The 24,271-nt window shown below is 41.8% G+C and overlaps 1 protein-coding gene across 1 annotated transcript; it reads left to right on the forward strand.

Moving 5' to 3' along the window:
• Positions 1-1,647: 1,647 nt before the first annotated feature.
• Hydr2 (abhydrolase domain-containing protein 2) lies at positions 1,648-23,323 on the forward strand. The gene is made up of 7 exons (XM_033474277.2): positions 1,648-2,096; positions 14,292-14,464; positions 15,562-15,729; positions 16,854-17,040; positions 18,168-18,366; positions 18,496-18,646; positions 19,196-23,323. Exons 1-7 carry the CDS (start codon positions 1,942-1,944, stop codon positions 19,363-19,365), a joined length of 1,203 nt encoding a protein of 400 aa, XP_033330168.1. The 5' UTR covers positions 1,648-1,941; the 3' UTR covers positions 19,366-23,323.
• Positions 23,324-24,271: the final 948 nt, after the last annotated feature.

Consider the following 24,271-nt stretch of genomic DNA (forward strand, 5'->3'; position numbering starts at 1 on the left):
CAATCAACCACTATCGATATCATCGGAAGTGCCGCATTAGAAACGAAAACATAACTCTACAATATTTCTTCGGAGATTGATAAGTGTCTCGAGCAACGTGGAACAACATAAAATGCAGAAAAAAACATTGACAGCGATACTCGCGAGCGATGACCTCTCGAATGTTGCTTCACAGATTAACAATCTAAACGTTTAGTATCGATCCACGGAGGAAAGTTCGTTTTAAAGTCGAACCGGCATCGAATGCCAGAGAAGAAAACGAAATGACCCGAAATTGAACGCCCCCAGACTTTCTTCAAAATATTTGGCATGAAATTGTAGGCCATTGACACGATGATGCCATTTGTAATTCCGTGTATCACTCGTTTCCTTGCTTCAGCACGGAAAATGCTTGAGTGTGCCAAATTTTGAAACAGTTTACATATACTTCGTCGATTTATCGTCTTTGTCAAATTTATCCATGCAAATGACAATACGAACGAGGAAAAACCTGTAGAATTAATAGATCTACTTTTACACGAGAGTTCAAACCTTGATCTTAAGATCGTATCTTAATTCATTCGACCATGACATTATTTTACAGCAAATTCTGCGCTTCTACAGCGCGTAAGCCAGTTACCTTATTGGTCTCAACGATAAGCCACATAAAACTGTGTAACAATAATCGCAGTTCTTGATCATGATCTTGTTATGTTTGGAACAAATTCTTGTCCTCTAAAAGGCCATTTTTTGGTGTTCGACAATAGTGAAACATCATTATTTAAATCAGAATGATAAGAACTTATCAGGATGATCAAAATTCGAAAGTTTTTTTGTTACGCATGAAATTCTCAAGGTTTAAACAACCGATTAACAACGATACAAGATCATTTAAATACATTTCTAAAGGACTATCTTCAACAATAAATATTTTTTAAAGACTTACGATGGCGTCAGGATTATAAATTAAAACAGTACGACAAAGCATTTCAACGATGAAGATACTGATAAATGAATACTCAAAAAACGAAATTATCATTCAAATGACGTGTTTCGGCACTTCAAACATGCGTCCCGCCAAACATGCGGCCGACTAAACAATAACCCTAGTTCACCCCCCAGGGGTGCAATAAAATCGAAACCAGTAACTTCGGCTCGTGATCATCTTCCTGTCGACATTCTCTTCGCGCACGAAGACCAAAAAATACGACAAATTGAACAACAACCCTTTAGTTCGTTAGATCTCGGGGGTGCAGCAGAACCAGAGACTATAAAACATCGTTGCTGGAACCAAGAAGACCGCACGTCGGATTTCAAAGCTCCCTAGAACCGTAAGGCGAGAAAGAGGGAACAAAGAAAGGCTCCACAGTGAATCCAGCGGATTCGAAAAACTGGTAAATGCGAGTATGCGCCGTGTTTCGGTGGCCTGTATTCGTCTCTTGCCATGATCAAGACACCTGTATCCTAGAAAAGAATAAAAATTTCACCACTGATCGTGCGCGTCCTTTTCCATCGCCCCATCCCCCCTACATCTCTATCTCTCCCACCCCTTCCCTTCTCTCTCTCTCTCTCTCTATCTCTCCCGTCCCCTTCTCTTCTCTCTCTCTCTCCCACCCCTTCTCTCTCTTTCTCTCTTTCTCTCTGGTCACTCTCTTTCTCGTCGTCCGTATTGAAATTTCGAGCGGTGCGGACAGATGGAGGTTCCGCGAACGTAACTATTGATAGGCACGCGCAAATCGACCGTCAAGAAGTGCCGGTGCCGGTAAAACACGCGAAACAGTCGCGTACAGTCTTCGTCACGAGTGGATCGTCGACGAGCCACGGCGACAAGTAAACCGGACCTGTTCGCGAACCTCGGGGCAATTCTTCCGGACCAGTAGACAACCGTCTGACAGTCGGGAAGACAGACGAGCATAAAATCCATTTTTCTCGCCAGACATCGGTCAACGACAACACAGAAAAATGTCCACAGCACTGTTGGCGGTGTTCGCGGTGATCCTGTGCATCCTGTTCAGAATACTGAACGTAAACAGTTCGCCGCAACGGCCGTTGATTCTCTGCAAGGACCAGACGTTCCTTACGACGATCCTGAAGATCGCGCCGGTCATCGCAGAACCGTAAGTCACGCCAGCCTTGGTCTATCTGTTAACGCGAAACCACCATAAGTTTGCATCGTTTCACCGATCGTACGTGATATCGCGTCGAGAAAGTGAGGTTAGGTCACACCTGGGACGCCAGAGATTTTTCCTAGACGCTCAGGTTGCACGGTGTTGCAAGAGATCGTCGGAGATCATCGATGGTTCGTCAGGATTTTCAGATACGGTTGCAAGGACGATTTAAAGGGAAAGGATCTCGGCATTTCGTCTGCCGGATCAATAGCTTCGAAAATTCGCGAGACCTAGACGATCGCCAGGTAAAAGAGTCACGATGACCGTCCGTCGGCCGGTGTGATCTAGTTTCCATCAATAGGCAATGACCCCTTGTCAGTCTTTCTAATTATGTCATTAGAAAGCTCTAGAACGTATTAACTTGCTATTTCAAACGAGCCCGACATTGTCCGAATTGGCGCACGTTTTAGAGTTCGTTTGAATCCGCGGCTTGTGATAAAAAAATAATTGATATTTATTTTGTTCGATGATCGCGAACATTATTATTATAATGTTATTTGTATAAAATTATTATAATGTAAAATAAAAATTATTATTATATTATTTTGGTCGCGAACATTAAAAATACATACTTCGAACGATCAATCGTTTCTCGAGCACGATGAAACGTTGCTCGAAAATAGGGTTCTTTTGGTCGGTTCAAGGGAAAACTTAATTAGTCATAGCAGGTCTCTGCTAATCTCTGGTTCAGGTCTCGCGGTCACGTGATCATGGGAACTATTTCGCTGCTATTTATCGAACGGTCCCGATGTATTTTAATGTAATGTAATCTGTAACGTCGAGGATGACAAGCGATGAATTACGACGCGATTGACAATTCAAGGAAACCGCAGCGATCGGCGGAAGATAGAGGACATTCATTGGCAACGCATGCTCTCCCATTTCGGGACCAGCATGATGATTTCTTCTGATTAACTATGACATCACCAAACAAACCGCTTTGGTCTGCCTGCATCATGGTTATCGGCGGATGACTAACGCGTTATCTTCTAATGCAGCCGGCCGTTTATCGATGCGGTCTATTTTCCTCTCTTCTCTCTTTTTCTTTTTGGTTTTTCTTTTTTTTAGACGACACTTAATTGCAGCACCAGGTTGCAAAGTTGTTTCAGACAACTCGGAACACAATGTCTCGACCCGAGACAATTATACCCTGGTATAATCATTAGCGACCGTTTCGAGAACATTGTATTATTACAGAACACACACAAAAAAGCTTTTATGTCAATAATATCTTTCGTGCCGACCTTGGCCAAAAAATGATCGATGGACAGAAACTGAACAGAAATATTTCTGCACAACGAAATGTAGGATCGTCCTTGCGGACGATATGTAATTTTCCGCGACTGTTAAACGAAGATTAGCTCTTGGACGTGGTCATGTAACTGTAATAACGATGCAGTGGTTTTCTTACGTAAAACTGTTTTACTGACTTCAGTGATAATGAATCGAATTATTGCAGTTAACGCGTGAATATGTTTAAATAATTATTGAAGCGACAAGGGCACCAAAAATGTGGCGTACGAATCTATCGATATCCTTCGAAGGACGTCGGTAGAACATGCAAACGTGGCTTCCGATGTATCTACATATAAAACAGATTCATTCATTGTATTTACTTACATAGTAAGCGATATGGAAATGAGAAATGACTCATAAAGCTGCTTCGTTATCTGTAGATTCGAAATATTGAGTAATTTACCGATAACTGACACCACCGTTCTCATTTGCGATACTTAAAAGCCGATCCATTACAATCTGGTTGTTAATCTCGTCCTGTGCCTTTCATTGGTCTTTTCACGATCCTCATCGTTCGAGGATGTGCAGTGCTGCACATTTCCAATAGATTCCCTTTCAATAAACATCCATTGTTATTTGCTTCTTTTCTTTATTTATTATTTATTATTTTTTTATTATCTTTATTTATTATTTGCTTTCTTTCTTTATTTGCTACTTTTTCTTTCTTTTTTTTTCTTATTCGAAACTCGGCCTCGGTAAACTTTAGACGACACGGCGAAATTTGTAAATGAATGAGACAGAGACATCGAGAAAGATGACTAATGCATCGATACACTCGCCGCGTTATGCGCCATTGTGCAGACAGGTTTCCACAGAAAAGTCCAGGTGCGAAGAAGAATTAACATTAAAATAAAACCGCGCGCGCGCGGCGAATCGCGGTGTCTCCTTCTTGCGCGCGACGAGTAAAATACCTCGGCAAAAAGTCGATTATTTATGGAAGAAACTACTTTGTGTAAATCGACGACAATCCAAGCCGGTAAATCATTCGAGTCGATCGTCGCTAAAAATACAGCTTCGCTGTGCGAAACGAGACGATTATGCGGCATAAAAATCATGAAACGGAGCTCGATTCTGTTAAGGATTAAACTAGTTAGCAGAATTTTCTGCTGTGCTGCAGGTATCGAGATGTGTCGAGATAACGGCACTCGAGACCGATAAACGACTATAACGGAAAACGATAACGATTGACGACTTTGTAACCGCAACGATTTCACGAATTTCACCGGCTCGAGGTCGCGATTCCTCGGTCCCGGGCCGGATCGATTTTAATCCCGGCCGAATCGATATTGAATAATAACCGGCGATCATTCGGCCGGTGCATGCCCATAGAAAGACTTCCTGCAGTCTATCGAGTGATCGCGTTTCCTAGCAATCTCGTTGCTTTCGCTTTTACTTCCGCCCGAAGAATGAAATTCCTCCTCGTAATTGCGCGTGTGTCACAGCGGAATCGTTCGCATGGCCCGTTCTTCGTCGTCGTACCTTATCATTTCGGCAACGATTGCGTATCAACGGCTTCGATCGCTACGGAAAATATGCCCGCCGAAGCAGAACGAAAATCAATCACCGCGTCATGCATAACCGTTCCGTTCGCCCCGCCGATTCCTACAATGTCGAACCTTATCGTTGCGATTTGTTCTTACATTGGGTTGGCAACTAAGTAATTGCCGATTTGTTCAATGAAATACAAAATTTTTTTTACTTGGAACGAAGTTTAATCTGTAATGTATTTTCCATTTCGTTCGATGACCTTTTGCCGTCTCTCCGACAACTTGAAAATTCCACGCTCGTAGAAAGTCTGATCCTTTTCGGCCGAAAACTGAGTTAAGCGAGATTTTACAGCGTCGTCGTCGTTAAAAGTTTTGCCACGAAGGGAGTTGTCCAGGGATCGAAATAAGTGGTGATCCGATGGCGCGAGATCAGGGCTATATGGAGGGTGTAACATCGATTCCGAATCAATATCCATGAATTTTTGCCGAGTGGACAAAGACGTGTGCGGCCTAGCATTGTCCTGCTGGAAAATGACACCTTTACGATTGACCGATTCTGGTCGCTTTTCCTTGACCGCTGCATTCAATTTGTCCAGTTGCTAACATTCACAGATAATAAAAAATAACATAATAATAATAATAATAATTTTATAATATAACATTTACGGATATCATAAAAATGGGAGTGAGAGACATCTATAACTGAAATCGGCAATTACTTAGTTGCCAACCCAATAGTTGCACGCTCGTTTTTTTTCCCGCGCTCCGCGAATTTTTCCCTTGACCGATGCGTACATATTTTCATAGAATCGTCGTCAATCCCACCGCCGAATTATTATACAACGCTTGTCGAAGCCATTTCGATGGCTACAGTACCAAGTCATTGTTCCGATCTACGGAACGTATTCGCACAGTTTTAACCTTTTCTAATGCAACTTCACCTTTGGCTACAACGTGGCACAAGCCTTTTGTTTCATTGTCTGCCTTTTATCGGTGAGAAGATCTTTTAAACTTCAGATCTTGTTTCATACGTCAGAGTGGATTCGCTTTTATCAGAAATTGTAACATAACCGGTGATTTCTATCCACTGATCGATGTACAGTAATAATCGAATAAAAACGGAATTACTTTCCGAATTGCAGTGACAGAACCAGTCTACTGGAGAGAAGATTCAGCAAAAATTGCGATTGGGTCGAACGACGAAATAAAATTAACGTTTTTATCCGAGCTTTGGACGAAAATCCAAACAATTTAACACTAAACCTACCAAGCAGTAATACTAACTGGCATGTGCTGCTTCACAAAAGCGAGAAGACCGAATTTATTTAGAATCTGTAAAGTTTTTATTATAAAACTTGCTCCAATAATATAACTTATTCAAGCGTTTTCAACGAAAGAGTCTCGGAACTTTGCAGAATTGCAAAATAAGAAAGCGGTCACTTTGACTTTAGTTTAGGTTTAGTGTTAACGATTACGGAAATCGCGATTTTTCAATTCTTTCCACCGCCTATTCTACGAGATCCGAACACCTTTGTACATCTTTCAGAAATTTATAGAACGCGTCACAGAGATCCGAAAAAGGAATCGCGTTCGCTTTCCGTTTTATCCAGCGTTTCTAAGCGTTCCCTTTCTCCTACAACGTTCTATTTCCGTTCTCGAAGATAGCGGCGAAAAGCGTGATTTTATTTAGTCTACGTTTCACCGTTTTGCCTCCCTTGCGAAAAAAGAACCGCAAACGTGCGACACGCGAATCATTACCGGGACCGCGGCCGGTTGAACGAAAAACAAGCTAAACGTCCACCACATTCGATCGATTATACCCTGACCATGACTGTTACCCACTGCATATAGCCTCAACAAACCCAGACACGATTGTTGCATCGAACGCAAAAACTAGCCTGTAAACTTAGCATAAGCTAGAAACAACTACGGAATTTCTAATCCGATAGCGACCAGCGTGATTTTGCCAATTGAGCGGATTAAAATTGGAGTCGCGTATTTTTTGACTAGCTTTTGAAAATGTAATAATCCGTACGTGGCAAAATGACAAAATTAAAAAAGAACAAGCGAAATAAATTATGAAGTTGTTGTATATTAACTTAACTCTAAATTATCGTAACATTATATTTGGTCTGTAAATAACACGCGTGTTAATAAACAATACACGTGTTAGTAAATATTATACGTGTTAGTAAACAATACACGTGTTAATAAACAATACACGTGTCGGGAAATAATAACACTCCTTGCTGCTCAAAATGAGGAAAAATGTATCTTACGTCGCTTCGATTTTAACCCTTTGCACTCGAGTGGTGACTCTGAGGCACCGCTAAAATCGTTAAAAGTCATCACAAGTCATCGCAAGACTCAATTTCATATGCATCAAATGCACTTCGTCATATAAAATGGACATACCGTAAGTCAGAAAAATGATTTTAGATTCACGGTTAAATTGGCTTCGAGTGCAAAGGGTTAAGTTCAATTGTGGATTATCAGTTTCTGAAAATGCTTGGATATTTTTCGAAGCTATATACCGCGGCGAAGTTGCCTTGTCTTCTTCTTGTCAGCGACAGCGAGCTAAAAGTGCTAGACAAATAGATCGACAGCTGTGAATTCACGAGCAGCGATAAGTAAGTTTCACCTTCTTCGCGAGCGACGAGCCCTGCACACACTTGTGGATTACGCTTGCGACTTGCACTTGGCGAATTTCACTCGAATCGCAATGTTGTGAAATCGTATTTCTCAAGTTTGTATGTACCTCGATCTGTTCCACTGTGGTCTTCCGCTAAGTAAGCAGCCCTGCATTGATCCCCGTGAAAACGAAAAAGAACTGTCCACGATCTCGCTAAAGAACTGAACGTTTCTAAGAACAGTGCGCTTTCACTGGAATCCTCGCAGAAATAATTAATTTTCCGAACTGTTCGAAACTATTGATCAACAGAAATTCTAACTCAATTTTCTGCAAATAAAAAGTTACAATTTTATGACCCCACAAAATCTAAATCTTGAACTTACAATACTAATTCAGTTGGCATTACCCCTCATTTTTAAACTAACAAAAATGCAACGAATTTCTCTGCTGTAACTTACAAAAGGCTATAAAAATTTAACAATCTCGATTCAATTTCATATCCAACAAAAAAATCGCCGTTCAACTTATTGAAACAAATTCTAAGCAAAACGCCAATAATAATCCAATTAAATACTGAGATAAGTCTAAATAACGAAGATTAAAAAGGAAAGGCATTTAAAGTTTCATTTTCCCAATAACAATTTCTTTTTCGAACATACTGAAATATTATTTTCACTAGATTTTGTGCTAATGCATATCGAAAAAAGAAAAATAGAAAATAAATTAAATACAACTGCTACTAAAATCTCGCAGAATCCCATTTTACGTAACCGTACATTTATCCTCCGTTTGCGACCTGCTCTAATTGCATGTCCCGTTTCGCGCACCTTCCGGGATCGATATGCATACATATTTGCACGATCAATTAGTATCCGTTTCCATTGCTCGATGAACTTGCGACTTAGCGATAACGCGCACGTTTTAATTAAGCACGAGGATGCAACAGAGAGATATCGAACGGACGGCGCGCGGGGCAATTTCACGGCGGCGCGTCCCGTCGCGGTAAAGAAAATGAGTTTTGTGAAAAATTCAGGTCAAATATCGAGCGTGTATCGATGCCGCGGAGGTAATATAAAATTCGAGCGCCGGTTCCCGCGAACTTTCCCGAGCTTTCGATCAAAGGGGACAACGGTAATGCCAAGAGACGTGGTTCCACCGGATGAACCGTGAAACGAAAGCGCTGGAAAATTCGAAAATACGCAGCCCGGTGAAATCGTTCGAGCCCGAAACACTCCGTTGAATCGCGTTGCATCGTCCTGCAGTTTGTTTGATAAGAGCAAGCAATCGAAGATGTTCCGCGCGTGGCAAATTTTCTGGGCCGCGCGCGCGATGTTGCACAAGCGATGATAAATCGGTTTGTCATGCAGTTCCGATTAACCCATTGACTGGCACGCGAATTTAGCGCTGGGTGCCACGGTTTTATTTTTAAAGAAAACATGACGTTTTACCAAATATAATAATATTAAGTTACCGATATAATATTGCAATGGCATTTACAGTATCTTTTTTATTGATAATCAATATTTATCTATACTATAATAATAACAGTTCTCTCAATAATAGTTCTTATATAATAATAATATATATAATAATATATATAATATATTATATAGTATAGAGAACTATTGAGAATATGAATTGAGATATGAATACATGTATATAGTATAGAGAACTATTGAGGAGAACTATTATTATTATTATATATATAATAATATATATAATAATAATAGTTCTTCTCAAAAAATAGTTCTCTATACTATATACATTTTTCATTCATCCTTTCTAATAGTTCCTAACTCAGATGGCCATTTGTAGCCGATCTAAACTCGCAGCACCCACTACGAGAAATCTCGTAGCTGGCAGTTTTGGTACAGACGCTTACTACGAGGATATCTCGTAGTTGGCAGTCGATGGGTTAACATCGCAGGCTTCGGCCGCATCCTTCTTTCGTTCGACAACTGAATTTTCTATCAGGAAGTTTGCGGAACTCGGCGCGAACTCTTTGTAGAACTCGTTTAACAGTTTGTCCACGGTCTACAGGAAACGTAACGATTGCTTTCCGAATATACTATGCCACGGAAGCATAGCATAGCTCGCAGCTTCGTTTTCGATCGTTTATGTCGAAAGAAATCGCTGCGTTACATCGTCCGGGCTGATTTTTCTTTCGTTCGCGATTGAAAATTTGCTGCGTGCAATCGCCGTGGATCTTCGTGAAAAATGAAAGGTTTCTGCGTAAGGTCGAAGAACTGGTAGTTAAAAAGAAAGCGGTTTCTATTCTTAATTGTCTCGGGCGAGTCTTAATCGTTTCAACAAGTTCACAGCAACACAGTATTCGTAAATGTTTCCACAACTTTTACTATTTTCTGTTTCATTTTCATCGACCGTGAATCCATCGAATCACTTTCTACTCTGCTCCACGCCGTTCCAGCAGATTGATAATAATGTAACAGTTTCATCACGCATTTCTCGTGTTTTTTATCGCTTTGCATTTCATTCTCTCTTCGCGCCATGAAATCACGCGGTTAACGGTGTCGAGATGACTCTCAATGAATCAAATTGCGTACGCATGCGAAAGGTTCTTTCGCGCGACGACGGTTCGACACATGATCGTCTCGTTGCCATAAACGGGTATTCGATCAAAAGTCAGCTCATAAATCCGACTGATCCGAGGAACAGAAAAATTATGCGAACCTCGTAATAAATCCGCTTTCTGTAACCGAATTCCGTAACGCGATGCTTCGCCTTGAGGACCGGAAGTCCGCGGCGTCGCGCGACTCAGAAATTCAATGACGGCCTTCGATGGCTCGTCCTAGGCAAACTATGCCTCGTTTTTCATCTTCCGACAAGATATTTTTCAGGCTTTCCTTGCAAAATATCGGCACTTGTTAAAGAGCCGCATCGAATCAGAACAGTGGCATATTTGCAGTGAAAACTAATAAATCGCGTGAACGTCGTTGAAGCTTGAAATGAGAACCAGCTAGAAAATGCTCGAGGTCGTTTACGATCCGTTTCGCTTCTTCCGAAAATGATCAATCAGCTCGGTAGAAAACTATGACCGAATTCTCGTTCGAATCTAATTATGGTTTTGCCGACCGTTCAAGAAATGTTTGTAGGTCGAATCAGCAGCGGGAATCCAGCTCGGCTAAAAATTCGTATATCGAAAATATTGATTCAGCGTACGTGGACACGACTTTCTACGATTATGTTTTCACGTTTCAGGTAAACAAGCTTTAAACAAACCCGATAATCTTCTGTGGTTTCCTGCATAGTTTGTCATTTATTAACGGCGCGGTACGTTGGGAATCTCGGTCTTCGGTGTTCATCTATGAATCATCTTGTAACTTTCTATGCAAATGCGGGCAAACACAATCTCTTGGCATAATTGCTGGAGGAGATAAACTCGGCGAGATACTCTATATAGAATATTTTAACTCTCGATGATAGCCGCACGAATTGTTCATACGGGTTCAAAAGAATATATGCAAGTTCGAGGCATGTCAATCTTTGCGCAATATAAATTAACAACGAACTAATAATTTGTAAAGTAAACGTGTTTACTCTGGAACAACAGACCTAAATACATTGACCGTATCGTGGCTAACAATGAAATGAAATTAACCCTTTGCACTCGAAGCTATTTGAATTGTAAATCTGAAATAATTTTTTTTTTCTGACTTACAGTATCTTCAATTCGTATGAAAAAATACTATATATTTTCAATTCATACGAAATTGAGTCTCGTGACTCGCGCAACAGTTACACCTTTAACGATGTTTTAAATCTAACATTTGTTAACATAAAAATTACCTTAGAACGTGATATAACAAATTTTAGCGATGTCTCAGAGGCACCACTCAAACGCAAAGGGTTAACAAACGTCGATAATAGCTCAGCTTCAGCGACTCTGAAGCAGCAGCCAGCTGTCGTCAAAATTTTAGAAGAAAAAAGATCAGAGACCAGTCTGTTTTGCCTTGTTTGATAGTTCTAGCCTCGATACAGAGTATTATACTGTATCCGGATAAAAAGGTTACTAGAAAAACGTGGTTCCAGGTAATTTGTAATATTTGCAAGAATCTTGCCTGGTAAATTAGTCGGTCTAACATCTGGAACAAAATTCAAGCTATTTCGTCCACTCGGAGAAAAAGGTTGTCCCGTTCGAGAAAGCGTTCGAATACACTATTATTACTCGCTCTATGTAGGACCCATTGATACGTAGCGAACGAGGCAAACTTTACGAGGGGGGAGAAGAAGTCATCCGCAAAAACGGAAAACGGTCCCGCAGCATTTTCTGCGACAACAAAAATCGTTGTCCTCGTTCCGTCGCGGCCGCGGACGGCCGAACACGGTTTTACGATTACGCTCGGAAGAATGGTAAAGGTCGCGTTCAAGAAGGTGCACGCCCCGAAATAATGGCCGTGGTAAAAAGTGGAAGCGGCCGATTTCTCCTTTTGTGCGTCGCAAAAGTACGTTTCACGCGTGTCCCGCCGGGCTAATGCCCGGTGATTCGCCCGCGGATTCCTATGCTCCACTGATCCACTGGGCGATTCTTTGCAGGCTGCAATAACGCCGCTTAATAATCCGTTGCCAACGACGTAGTCGTTTCGCGACCGAACGAACCGCCTCTCCTCCCCGGTAAACGACGCAAAAATTACAGAATCTCCGGCGAAAGAAAAGACACACTTTCGCGGCGCGGCGGGGCGGGCAAGACGCGGGCGCCGAGCACAATGGGTGACTGTGTCTCTGGAACCAGTCCGGACGTCGAAAAACATAATTGCCGGACTAGGAAGTGTGTCGGCTGATTTACATGAGACCATCCTGCCCCGGTGTTTTCTAATCCCGGAGACATTGCGAGGCGGCTGATCGACTTTGGCTGTCGGCCATAATTGTCGCTGTGCATAATTCGCCTAATTGTACCGTGGATGCATCGTCTTCGAAAAAATACGGCGACTCGCGATAAGTGTTTGAACAGCTTTTCGAACGGTATAAGCTTTTTGGAAGTCGACGAAATGTCTGGAGTTTTAGATCTTCGAGCGACTAGTTTAACAGATATGCAACACAATTTTTTTATAAACCAGGATTGTATTTTTTTAGATTTTTTAACGCGAATCGTAGCATAAAAATTTAGACAATTAGTTCCGTAGGTTTCTAAGAAGACTGCAAGGATTTAATTACATGTATTGCTGCGTGTTCTCCCATTGTTGTTAACACGGTGATGAGTTATGTTTATCGGTTATTGAAGGAACACTGAATTGTTGCAGTTTAAATATAAATCTCGTCGAGGAGGCCGCGTTTTTAGAAAACGATCCCCTATCCGGCAAAGCGACGCGAACGGGAACCGAGGGTGCATTCGAGAGCACTGGCACGAGCGCATCTTATTAAGCAGTTGCATAAGGACAGTAATGAACCGCGTTTTCCAGCGTGTTTTTATAGAAGGACTATTTTTAGAAAGGTGATCCGGACGATTAGAAAATGCCGTAACCGATTCAGCTCGACCTTGTGATTTTTATAGCTGTTTGTTCTAGGTCATGAACGGATTATCTCGTGTTCGGTTCTATGCGCTAATGTCGAGCTATCTCTATTATCGTTGATAAAAAAAACAACTTGGAGTACTTTGAACAAAAAAATTGTACTATCTCGAAATCGTGGTCGTCAATCGTCGACGAGCTAATTGCTCAGAGGCGAATTATTCTTACAGTAAATTCTTCTCAATTGACCCTCAACTTGTACGCAAAAATGAACAATCTAGGAAAAGTAGGTACAATTATTCTTTCATGTTATTATTTGTATTGGGATTATGGAATGAAAATGAATATGATTCTAATTCTTTTCTTAAAAAGGACTTTATTTTATTCCTTTATTGAGAGAATGTATTGGCGAAAACGATCGAGCGACCAAACTCTACTGAGAGTCCGGCAAGAAAAAAACGCTTCTTTTATACCCTTTTTGGGTTCGTCTTGTCCACCGATCAGAGACGTTTTATTTGTCGCGTTTCACATCGTATACGTGACGCTGGGACCCCCAAACAGTCAGGGTACGATGTATATCTAATGGTACCGGTGATGATGTATCGCGGTATCTACTATATACAGTTTACATCACCGTCGTTGCCCGCTGAGGGAACCGACGAAAATGTAAACCGATATCTTAGTATCTTAGTATTAAGTAAACTATAGATTAATTTTTGTTCGAGGCTAAAATTTCAACAATTTGTATAGTCACCGATCGTCGATGACTATAAAAACAAGCCGAATTAGGGAGCAATTATTGTACAATCCGAGCGTCGATTAGGAGAGAGTTCGCTGCAGCCGAACCGGCGAATTGTTTCTGAATTTCCAGCGATATAGTAATTCGTTGTTAATCGAATGCAACGCCGTAGATGTAACACCGTCTGGCGTTACGATTGTCAGGGTCGCGCAAGGTCAGGCATTAAAGACACGTCGTTTATAATAGATAAGAACGTACACAGCGCGTAGAACGTGACTCAGTCGTCAGGCATTACGATGCCATAGTGTGTTTGCCTTCTGAATTATGGTGAACACAGGCCGATAGTAACAGAAGATGGTCGTTCGAGATATTGCGATCACGTACCGATCCTCGCGCCGATGTTAATCGTCTCGTTTATTCCGCGACCGATTTTTCCGAACGATCTCTCTTCAGGGTGGAGGGGGGAGGGGGGTAAATGCAGGGCGAAGCACGTCGCAGTTATCCATTGTCTTTTTCACGTTTCAGATACAAACCAACGAGATTATGGGGTTTCAGCGGCCACGTGCAGACCATAGTCCACAGTATAATCGGACGTGTCCGTTGTCCTTGGCCGATTGGCGGACGAGTTTACATCGGCCTTCCGGACGACACCACCCTCACCTACGATCTTTATCAGCCGTTGACCAATGACTACGAAGGTCGGTTCCGTTTGGCCAAAGGACACGTGAACACGCGCGTCGCGCTTCCAGCGATTACAATGTTACAGAGCAATCGCACGGTTTTTGTAATTTATGGGTTCCCGCGAAGAAATCATTTTTTTCCCCGAACAAAATGCGTCCGATTGAAACCGCGAAGAACCCGTCGAAGAACTGTTGCACTAATTAAAACTTCCGAAGATTGTCCTCGTGCGTCGGCACGTGTGCCCGCGAGCCAGACAATTTGTTATTAAAAACGCGCGATTGCAACTCGTTTGCATGAGAATTGTTCCGTGTTCCTTGCGGTTCATGCATATTTAACGTGCCTCAATCGTGCCAGTTCCAATCAATAATCTTTACCGAACGGTTCGAATGGTCCGTTTACGATGCAAACGAGCTGCATATTGAACGTTCTGCAACATAGTTCCCCGTTGCCCCAGACAATGTTGCAACCGGCGTGTGCAACAGCCATGGCCGGTGATTTTTGCAGCTGCGAATATACAGAGTGTCCCAAAAATGTCTCGCAATCCGAAAGTGGCGGGTTCCTCGGATCATTCGAAGCAACTTCTTCCTTTACAAAAATGTTCTCCGAGGCACCGTTAACGAGTTATTAACGAAAAGCAGTGACCAATAAGAATCGAGTACGGCTGACGCGAGTCGGCCCAGCCAGCCAGCGCACGAAGCCCAGTTCCGCTCATTGGCTCGGTCGCCTCGCGCCAGCCGAGCTCGCCTCTCATTGGTCACTGTTTTTCGTTAATAACTCGTTAACGGTGCCTCGGAGAAAATTTTTGTAAAAGAAAAAGTTGCTTCGAATGACCCGAGGAACCCGCCACTTTCGGATTGCGAGGCATTTTTGGGACACTGTATATCGGTGTTGCAAGCAGAGAATTTGGCATCGTTTTGACCATCTTTGCGACACGATCGAACCTTGATGCAGGCAACAAAGTGGAAACCAGTTCAACGGGTCCTGCAATTCCATAGAGAGTCTCGGTTCGAGGAGTTGCAGCATTGTCGGGGCACGGGGAACTCGCGTGATCTGTTCGTCGCGCGAACCATGCTATTCAACGTTCTGCAACGTGATTTTTTTTCTGTTGCCGCAGATGATGTTACCATCGCCATTTGTCCTGGTATCTGCAACAGCTCCGAGAGCGTCTATATCAGAACGTTTGTGCACTTTGTCCAGTGCCATGGGTATCGATGTGCAGTACTTAATCATGTCGGGGTCCTCTCCAGCGTAAAGGTCACCGCGCCACGAATTTTTTCGTACGGTAGGTGAACGTCCTGATGTTTCGATGATCGATCTTCGTTCGTATCAATGGCAACTTTCTAGACCAATTTGCGAAGCGGGGTCCCCCTCGGGCCACGTTTTAACTCTCATCCGTACGTCACGGGGTCTATGGTGTCACGGTGTCAAGGTTCGGCTGGGCAAAAGCACGCGTCGACCGACATTTTTCGTGGAAAAATTCGTCTACGAGCAGACGTGTCGATATGTTCGCGTCCTCGACAATGAGAAGACGTAATTCTCGCTGATTCGATGGTTCACATTTGCATGCTTAAAAACATGTAGAACATACAAATGTATACTAATCTATTCACTCGGACGATATGATAGAATGAAACGATATCATAAGAAAGTTGCATACGATTTTCTGCTTGGAATCGGACTTTCAAATTACGGTGGTCATCAGCCGAGCATGTGTCGAAGTGAAGATAATACGTGCAAAAATTTCCGGTATGCATAACGTATCGAATTTTTCTAGTCTAGTAAGCCGCATTTCCATGAAGACGCGTCGGCTTTCAACAAATTTTCCTGTTTCCAGAGAAGATTTGCACGAATAATCGCGGTCTACCGATAAGTCATTACTTAACATATTATCAGGCTGTCACACCACTGACCTAAGTTACTATGCAATCAAATTAATTGATTCGATGATATCAAAGCCGGACAGTTTAAAATTAATAATTAACACACTGACAAAGCAGTATATTTGGAACGATTTCTAATGAAATGTGAATGCGTACTAAATAAATTAATTTAGACTTTCGGAGATATTCAATGAAGCCTGTGAAAACTTCATCAATTTAACCATTATCGCTTGATTTCGATGACACAGATGCGTGAAATTTCACGTATACGTTTAGTTTCATTAAGGAGATGACTTTCCTCCGGCTAGCCTCCGAATTAAACGTCCGAAGGAATTTAATCTTCTTTAAAACGAACGAAAGAATTTGCGAATTCGGTAATTTGCATGGGCATTGCACTGCATCGTCGACCTGACACCGTGGAGCAAATTGAGTTTGGCTAACGATGAACGAACGAGGGTTAAATATTCAATGACCCCAGCGGGATAGTCAGGCTGCTTTAATTGAATCTGTAATGAACTTTCTGTAGGCCATACGGAGGACTATCACGTGATGCTGCAGAGCCTGATAGAGAAGCACCCAAACACGAAGATCGTGTGCATCGGGTTCAGCTTAGGTGGCAACCTGGTGACCAAGTACCTGGGTGAACGGGGATCGAACAAGTTGTCGAACATAATCGGTGGTATATCGATTTGTCAGGGATACAACGCCCTCGAGTAAGTAGAACGATCTTCACCAGAGATCTTCCCTGAACAAATCTGTTCGAGGGCGAACGCGAAGCTCCGCTTGACTGCTGGACTTCCGGCAGTCTTCACCCTAGAACTACCGAGCTCTAAACGCGGCTAATTATAATAATTAATATATTAAACTTAATAAATAATCAATTAATATATATAAACTTAATATATTAAAACTAAACTAATATTAAACTTCGTACGATTTATATTATAATGTATACTTCGATAAAAAAGCGTACCTAAGAATCTCTTCCAGAAATATATGTATTTTATATTATATATATTATATTATGTATTTTATTATTATTTGTATTGTATTATGTATTATACATATGTATTTTTATAATATCAGGAACCGTGAAAGAAAAAATCGGAAATCGATCATTTTTACTGGTTTGGTAGTTCTAGCGTTAATTAACCACCGAAAATAGAGCAACGTTAACGAAGATTCAGTGAATATTGCATTGTCCGTTCCACTTTCAATTAGTCGGCCACACAGAGACTCTTTCGTTCCCTGGATCGTGGAGTCATAAACTCATTTTATGTGTGACCAGAGTTCCACTAACGTGCCAAGCCTAAGAACGCATAATTTAGTTTTACCATGTTTTAGACTGTTCGGTTGTTAACATGTTCACCGTTCACTGACCCCCATGTAGGTCGTTGGACCAAGAATCTATGCACGAACTTGTCCATAAATATCGCATTTTTGTGACAAGCATTGTTCAAAACTGTGAAAGCTCTTGTTTCCTAATTTTCCACTTCTAGCTGACTGTAATTCTAAAGAAATGAAATATTTTGTTACCGGTCTCCTGTTTCTTGCAGTCAGCGCAGACAATTGTAATGCACAAAGATTCACAGACTAACGATGATATTTAGCAATAGTCCATAAACGTGCGATTTTTATAGATAATCTCTGTTAAGGCATCTATTTCCTGCAATAGTACAAAGATATTCAATGTTTGCCGCTCTTGATAATGTCTTTGCAAACAATGCAACTGATACAAAACGAGACGATTAAAGTTTATTGTTTGTTTATCGTTTGTATATGATTAATGTTTATCGTTTGTATATGATTAAAGTTTATTGTTCACTGTTTTTCTGTTCAGAGGTACGAAGTTCCTACTTAACTGGCAAAACTTCCGACGCTTTTACCTCTACATAATGTCGGAGTCCGTGAAAAGTATTATCCTTAAGCATAAGCACGTACTGCTATCCGAGGAAGTTAAGCAGAAGTACAACTTAAACGAACGCGACATCATTTCCGCGGCGACGCTGCCGGAACTGGACGAAGCGTACACGAGAAAGGTGAAAAATACTATCGACGTGTCTAGTAATTAACAGAATTACAGCTTGCGCTGCGTGCGCTCTAGATTTTATGCAAGCCGCGCAGTAACAATTGCGCACACGAATTAATTCTTATTGTTTGCAAAACAGGTGCACAATTTCAGATCGGTGTCGGAAATGTACAAATGGAGTAGCTCTATTTTTTACCTCGACAACATAACAACACCCATGGTGTTCATCAACGCGTTGGACGACCCCATTGTACCTGACAAATTGCTGGAACCCATGAAGGAACACGCCAGTGAGTGATCGTTCGGTTCATTTGTAATTCATCGGCGGGGAATCATTATGGCTGGGTCCGAGGAACCGACCTTGGCGGACCTTGGCCAATGTAGGCCATTGCCATGGCTCCGTTTACCCGAGAAACGTGACACACGGGACACGTTGGCCAAGCTATCTTACCTCGGATAGAACGCTTTATCGCTCCTCTGTAATATCCGTATCGCAATTTGCGTTTATTCGAGACCTTCGAAAAATATCAATGCCCGCATAGACGAAAGTTTCCGGGAACTTCGAATATTTATAAAGTAGAAAATTTGTGATAACGATAAGAGATGCAAATTCTTGACGATTTATATGGCAGAAAGCGCCCTTACTATTTGCTACTTAAAGTAACATTTGAAATTGCGAGTTTCCCGGTCTGCTTCGAATATTTATGAAGTTCGTGATTGCGATAACGACGAGGAGATACATATTTATGACAATTTATATGGCAATAAGCATCGCTCGTTATCGCTACTTAAAGTAACATTTGAGGTAATTATTGAACGGCGACTCTTTTTCGTTGCAGAAAACCACTCCAACACGATATACATAGAACTGGCACATGGCGGGCATCTTGGCTTTTACGAGGGTGGCTTGCTGTATCCGAACCCCATAACATGGCTGGACCGTACTTTGGTGTCTCTGGTAGGGTCGCTGACACTGGCCCACGCAGACATGTCATTGAAAGCCTCTTAACCGTATTCATTGTCATTGTCACGCTCACACCTTGTAAGTAAGTCATTTAACCGCCGACTGGCGCCGCTCATAATCGACGACCTAAACGCGACCATAACTCGCGTGCTCGATTCCGCTTGAAACCCCCCGGAACGACGGTCCTGTGTACGCGAAACGATCGAGCTGGATCGTTACACCGCTGGCTCGGATCTAGAGCCGAGAAGTGATTTTTTTGTGATCGCATCACGATGCGACGACAGGTTGTTCAGGTTTGAGAGGAAAGGTGTACACCTATTTCCGATAATCGTTTTCGGGCTTCGGCCGGAAGTGAACGCCGCGTACACCCGGAAAACATCAAAACGGTGGCACAACGATTTAGATAGTAATTTGTTTCTCCTCAATGTCCTACGCATTGACGCTTTTTTACTCAGGGATCATGGATAGGCGGATTTGATAAGAAAACGTTTAAAAAGGAAACCGTAACGATAAAAACGCAGTCACAAAGTACACGCTTCGAAACAGAAGAAACATTCATTTAAATTGGTTCGAACGACCTGATGACTCTTGAGAATATTGCTTTCCCTTTGGTAATTGCAATTTAGTCGGTATTTATTCAGTTTTCATCGAAGGTACAGATGAAGAAGAAGATCTCTTTACGCGCACTGTCTATGGTTGTTAGAAAATTAGAAAAGTGTTCGAATACTTTTTCATATATTGGATAACGAAGATCGTTGACGAATCTTTTTTCATTCTGCATCTGATAAAAAGACAAACATGTTTACATTTTATATCAATATTTTCTTAACGTACAAATTTGCCATATCGATTTACAAGTAATTGTAAATAATAAACTCGAAACGATTCATTGATCTACAAATATAATTGTAAAGACTGTTGGACAATTTATTTATAGGACTGCCAATAAATAATATCATGTATCCTGGCGATTTGAAGCATTAATAGTGTTCACCAATTTAAAAAAATCAAAGGCCAAATTTTTCGACAAACCGTGTGCACCTTTTTCGAACAAGTTTCTCGAAAATTGTTAAAAGATTGTCATTTATTCGTCACGATTGTGCTGGCCATGCGTAGTCAAAAGGTCGATTAATTACGAAGCACCAATACAACGACTAATTTATACTGCCTTTGAAAAAGTACACAAGACGATGTTATTTTACAAAACAGATCAAAATAAACCTCGATTATCCGAACTAATCGAAGCAACACGAGCGTTCAGATAATTGAATAATCGCAAACTCACGCTGCAAAACTCGATCTTTGCTGACTAGCATAGTAAAGAGTGTTGTACGCGGTAAGTTTCAGATTGATCCATTTGGTCCTACGGCAATTAGGAAAACAGAGCATCTGAAGTCTCCGATTCTTCTCGATTCCAATCGAAAGCAATGTTCTCAAAAAATGATTCGGCAGCTTGGCTGGTAAACCAATTGTTTCAGCGCCCCGAGAAAATCTGAGATCGTTCGAATCAATTCGAAGAGCATCGATTCCATTTTCAAGCGTGTACTGACCGACACAGTAGTCTCGACCGTGTTAATGGCGGACGAAGGAACCCCCGTAGACTTTTGGTACTCGCGTGCGATTAGAAAAATTTTTTATGAACGACCACTAGGACCTTACTTACGCAATTTGATACATTAGTCGAGTATACATATTATATTTTTTAATCGCGGCGACGCTCCGCGCGAACGTGTTAATGCGAGCACAGTCGGTGAAGAACGAATCGCGAGACGGAAAGAATCGGGATTCGATCGCGGACAAAAGCTTGTGTTTACATATCCTGTGTTCGACGATACGGGCTAAACGCGTCGCGTAGTATGGTACTTAGCGTGTGTCGCGACCCTGAGCTTCGTTAACACGGGAACCAACATGAAGAGTATATTTTTTCTATGGACGAAATTAGCGAGCGGTCCGATTTAATTAGCTCCTCGCGTTCTTCTCATTTCCCTGTTAACGAGGCCTCTCTCCGCTCGTCGAGCGCGACGGGAAAACGCGAAATGAAAAACGTTTCTTTTTCCTTTTATCGAACGTCGACGTTTCGTTTCTGTGATCGATTAAATTTGAACCGCGTTCAGGCGAGCTCGAGGAGCGATTCGATTCTCGCGCGTAGACGCGCGACGATGGAAGACCGTTGCAACGATTGGAAAACAAAAACTATGATTGTATATCCGTAGCTGTCTGTAATCGTTTGTTACTATATACGTTCATCTCCATAAAACGACATGAGACAATAAATATCATAAACACACAGACGTAACACGATCGCGAGATCCACAACCGGAGCATATTGACTACTTAAGTACGTTTAAGGATCATTTCTAAATCGACATTATTTATTCTAGTAGTATTACTTCGATGGGTGCAGTTATTAATTGTTAAGTGTCTAATAGTGGTACTTTTATTATAAATATATAAATATTTTTTCAAGCTGTCAGTGTATATGTATATTGGTACCAATGAAATCGCGACGAACTTTGTATACGCGCCACGGTGAGCCCGGTGTTCGACGTATACTTAGGCCGATCAGAGTGGCAGAAGCAAACTAGACTTGTCGGGGATCATCGGCGATGGTTGCTCGATGATTCGCTGACGTGCGATGAATTTAGGAACATTTTTTTACGATTCACTTGACACGTTGTCGGCGTTTTCAAGAAAATATCTGCTCGAGACGTATCTCCAGCGCGATCTAGGCTCTATCAGAACATTCCCCGGGTTTTTGTTTTTAACTGCACAATGCGCACTCGTCTGCGGTTCGATGCAATTATTACACTGCACAAAAAAAGTGTATACCGTTGTCGCACTGTTCAGTCATTGCCTGTTCTCAGAATCGCAGACGTCGCTTGCCGAGTTGTTCAATTTTCGAGACGCTCAAACGGTTGACGCTTTATTTATTGACAGTGACTATAGCGAATGTGTTGCAAAAAGCTTAAAAATGAGAATTTAACGAGCCGATGTTGTACCACGTTTTGGTAGAACGGATTCCGTTCGGAATCGTAAATATAATTGTTAGAACAATTATTCGTGCTTGCGAAACCGAACGGACGATGTTTAAAAATTATATATAGACATTTATGTAGCACAAATTTTGGAGCCTGCGAAAGAATAGGCATGGTTCTTGTACGATTTACATTTCCCTTGCATACGCTTGAACTTGCCGCCTAATTTTTCTTTTTGTATTAGAATGCCGATCGAGATAATTTCTCGATTAGTATTATACCCCGTGGAAAAAAACATCCTCGATTAATTTGTCTTTGATCTTCGAGGACTGCCGGTAGATAAGATGTTACTGCGCGTTAAACGTGTTCCGTGAAGATCCGAATTAATGGAATTCGTCGGGAATAGAGAGTCCCGACGAAGGACATTATACTGGAATGATTTGGTAGAGTGTAGGTTGATCGAATGATCGAGCGATCGAAAAACCACGTTTACATGTACTTCGTACGGCGGAACAGCCCGCCACGATTGTGTAAACAGAAGGTGCTTGTATCAGTGAAGTGCCTTAGATTTAGTACTGCCAGAACAGGGATCAAGATTTCCGGAAACGATCTCGGTCGGGCTCGGAAATCGGGGACTTGTCTGTACGCAACAGTTTCCTCTATGGCAAACCGAGTTTAAAGGATTTCGATCGGGGGAGGTGTTTTCTAATTGAGTCGATGTTTTCGGATCAGTGTTCCCAATTTGGACACGCGCTGTTCATGTGTCCGACCCGCGCAGCGAAAGCGAGACTCGTTTCCGATAATTTATTAACGTTGTTACAGGCGTTTCCTTTTATATTCTATCCGGCGAATTGGTGTTGTTTGTTACAAAATCCGAGCGATTGCGTTTACTTTTTTTGTAACAAACCGTTCTTTTTTGTCAGCACTGGAAATAAACAGTTTTCTTTTCTTGCAATACGATTGTACACGCCTGTTTGTTCTGTTTGATGTACTTTATTTTCAATAATATATATATTTATTGAAAGTAATCGTCTTGGTTGAAATCAATTCTCTTCCACCCAGCGTGCTCGATCGCCGACACATTTCTGGACGATTGGTGGTAAATGTACGAATTAATTCGATCGTCGAAATCCTTCGAGTGCTTTCAGCGTCTTAATTAATTACGAATTGAAAATAATCCACGCTCTCCTTAATAGCCTGAAGCGTCAGATTTATGACTTCTGAACACTGTCTCGAACGGGCCATTTGTGTAGAATTTATTAACCGTGTGAACGTCATTGTTCTGTTATGTCTCTTACAAAATCATTTATCATTTTCTAATTATACATCGTCCCGCGGCAATACAACTGTAGAGTATAATTAGATAATTAGCCTGTTCCAGATGAAAGGCTCTGTACAGTTTAACTTCTCGTTACCATTGAAACATTTAATTTAACGATCAACGAAAATATATCAATCATTAGCGTCGATTAAAACGCATAAAATCCGGTAAAATTCATCGACGATTTCGCAACAATATTTGGTTAATTGAGAATATGTGTCCACTCTTGAGTGGCAGGCGCGGATTGCATCGCGTGCGTTCTCCTAGAGCGACAATTGAAAAGACACGAGCGTGCGTCATTACATAAGCGAATGGCACTCGACGGTAATTAACTCCTGCGTAAATTATCATGACTTTCGCCCCGACGGATTAAACAGCCACGTTACGTGTAATCCGGCGCCAACGTTTCATTAAACCTGTCCGCGGTGCGATTAATTGTACATTCTTTGCTAACTACATCACGCGCGCCGCACGATGCGGTATATAGTTTTCTGACAGAGGGATTGGTCGGGACCTCAGACCGTATGTATGTACCTATAGAGACACGGCTTCAGATAATTCCCCGAAGCAGTCTTCAGCGTCCGAAGCGTCCAAGTGACGTCGCACATGGGGAAAATGTATAAGCTGTGCTCTGACGATGTACAGAAAATTCTCT

Source organism: Megalopta genalis, chromosome 4 (assembly GCF_051020955.1).
Source record: "Megalopta genalis isolate 19385.01 chromosome 4, iyMegGena1_principal, whole genome shotgun sequence".
In the NCBI taxonomy this organism is placed as follows: Eukaryota; Metazoa; Arthropoda; class Insecta; order Hymenoptera; family Halictidae; genus Megalopta; species Megalopta genalis.

Coding starts and splice junctions, on each gene's coding strand:
- Hydr2 (XM_033474277.2), top strand. CDS start 1,942: ATGTCCACAGCACTGTTGGCGGTGTTCGCGGTGATCCTGTGCATCCTG. Junction 2,097..14,291: donor GCGCCGGTCATCGCAGAACC/GTAAGTCACGCC, acceptor TTCACGTTTCAG/ATACAAACCAACGAGATTAT. Junction 14,465..15,561: donor GTTGACCAATGACTACGAAG/GTCGGTTCCGTT, acceptor CTGTTGCCGCAG/ATGATGTTACCATCGCCATT.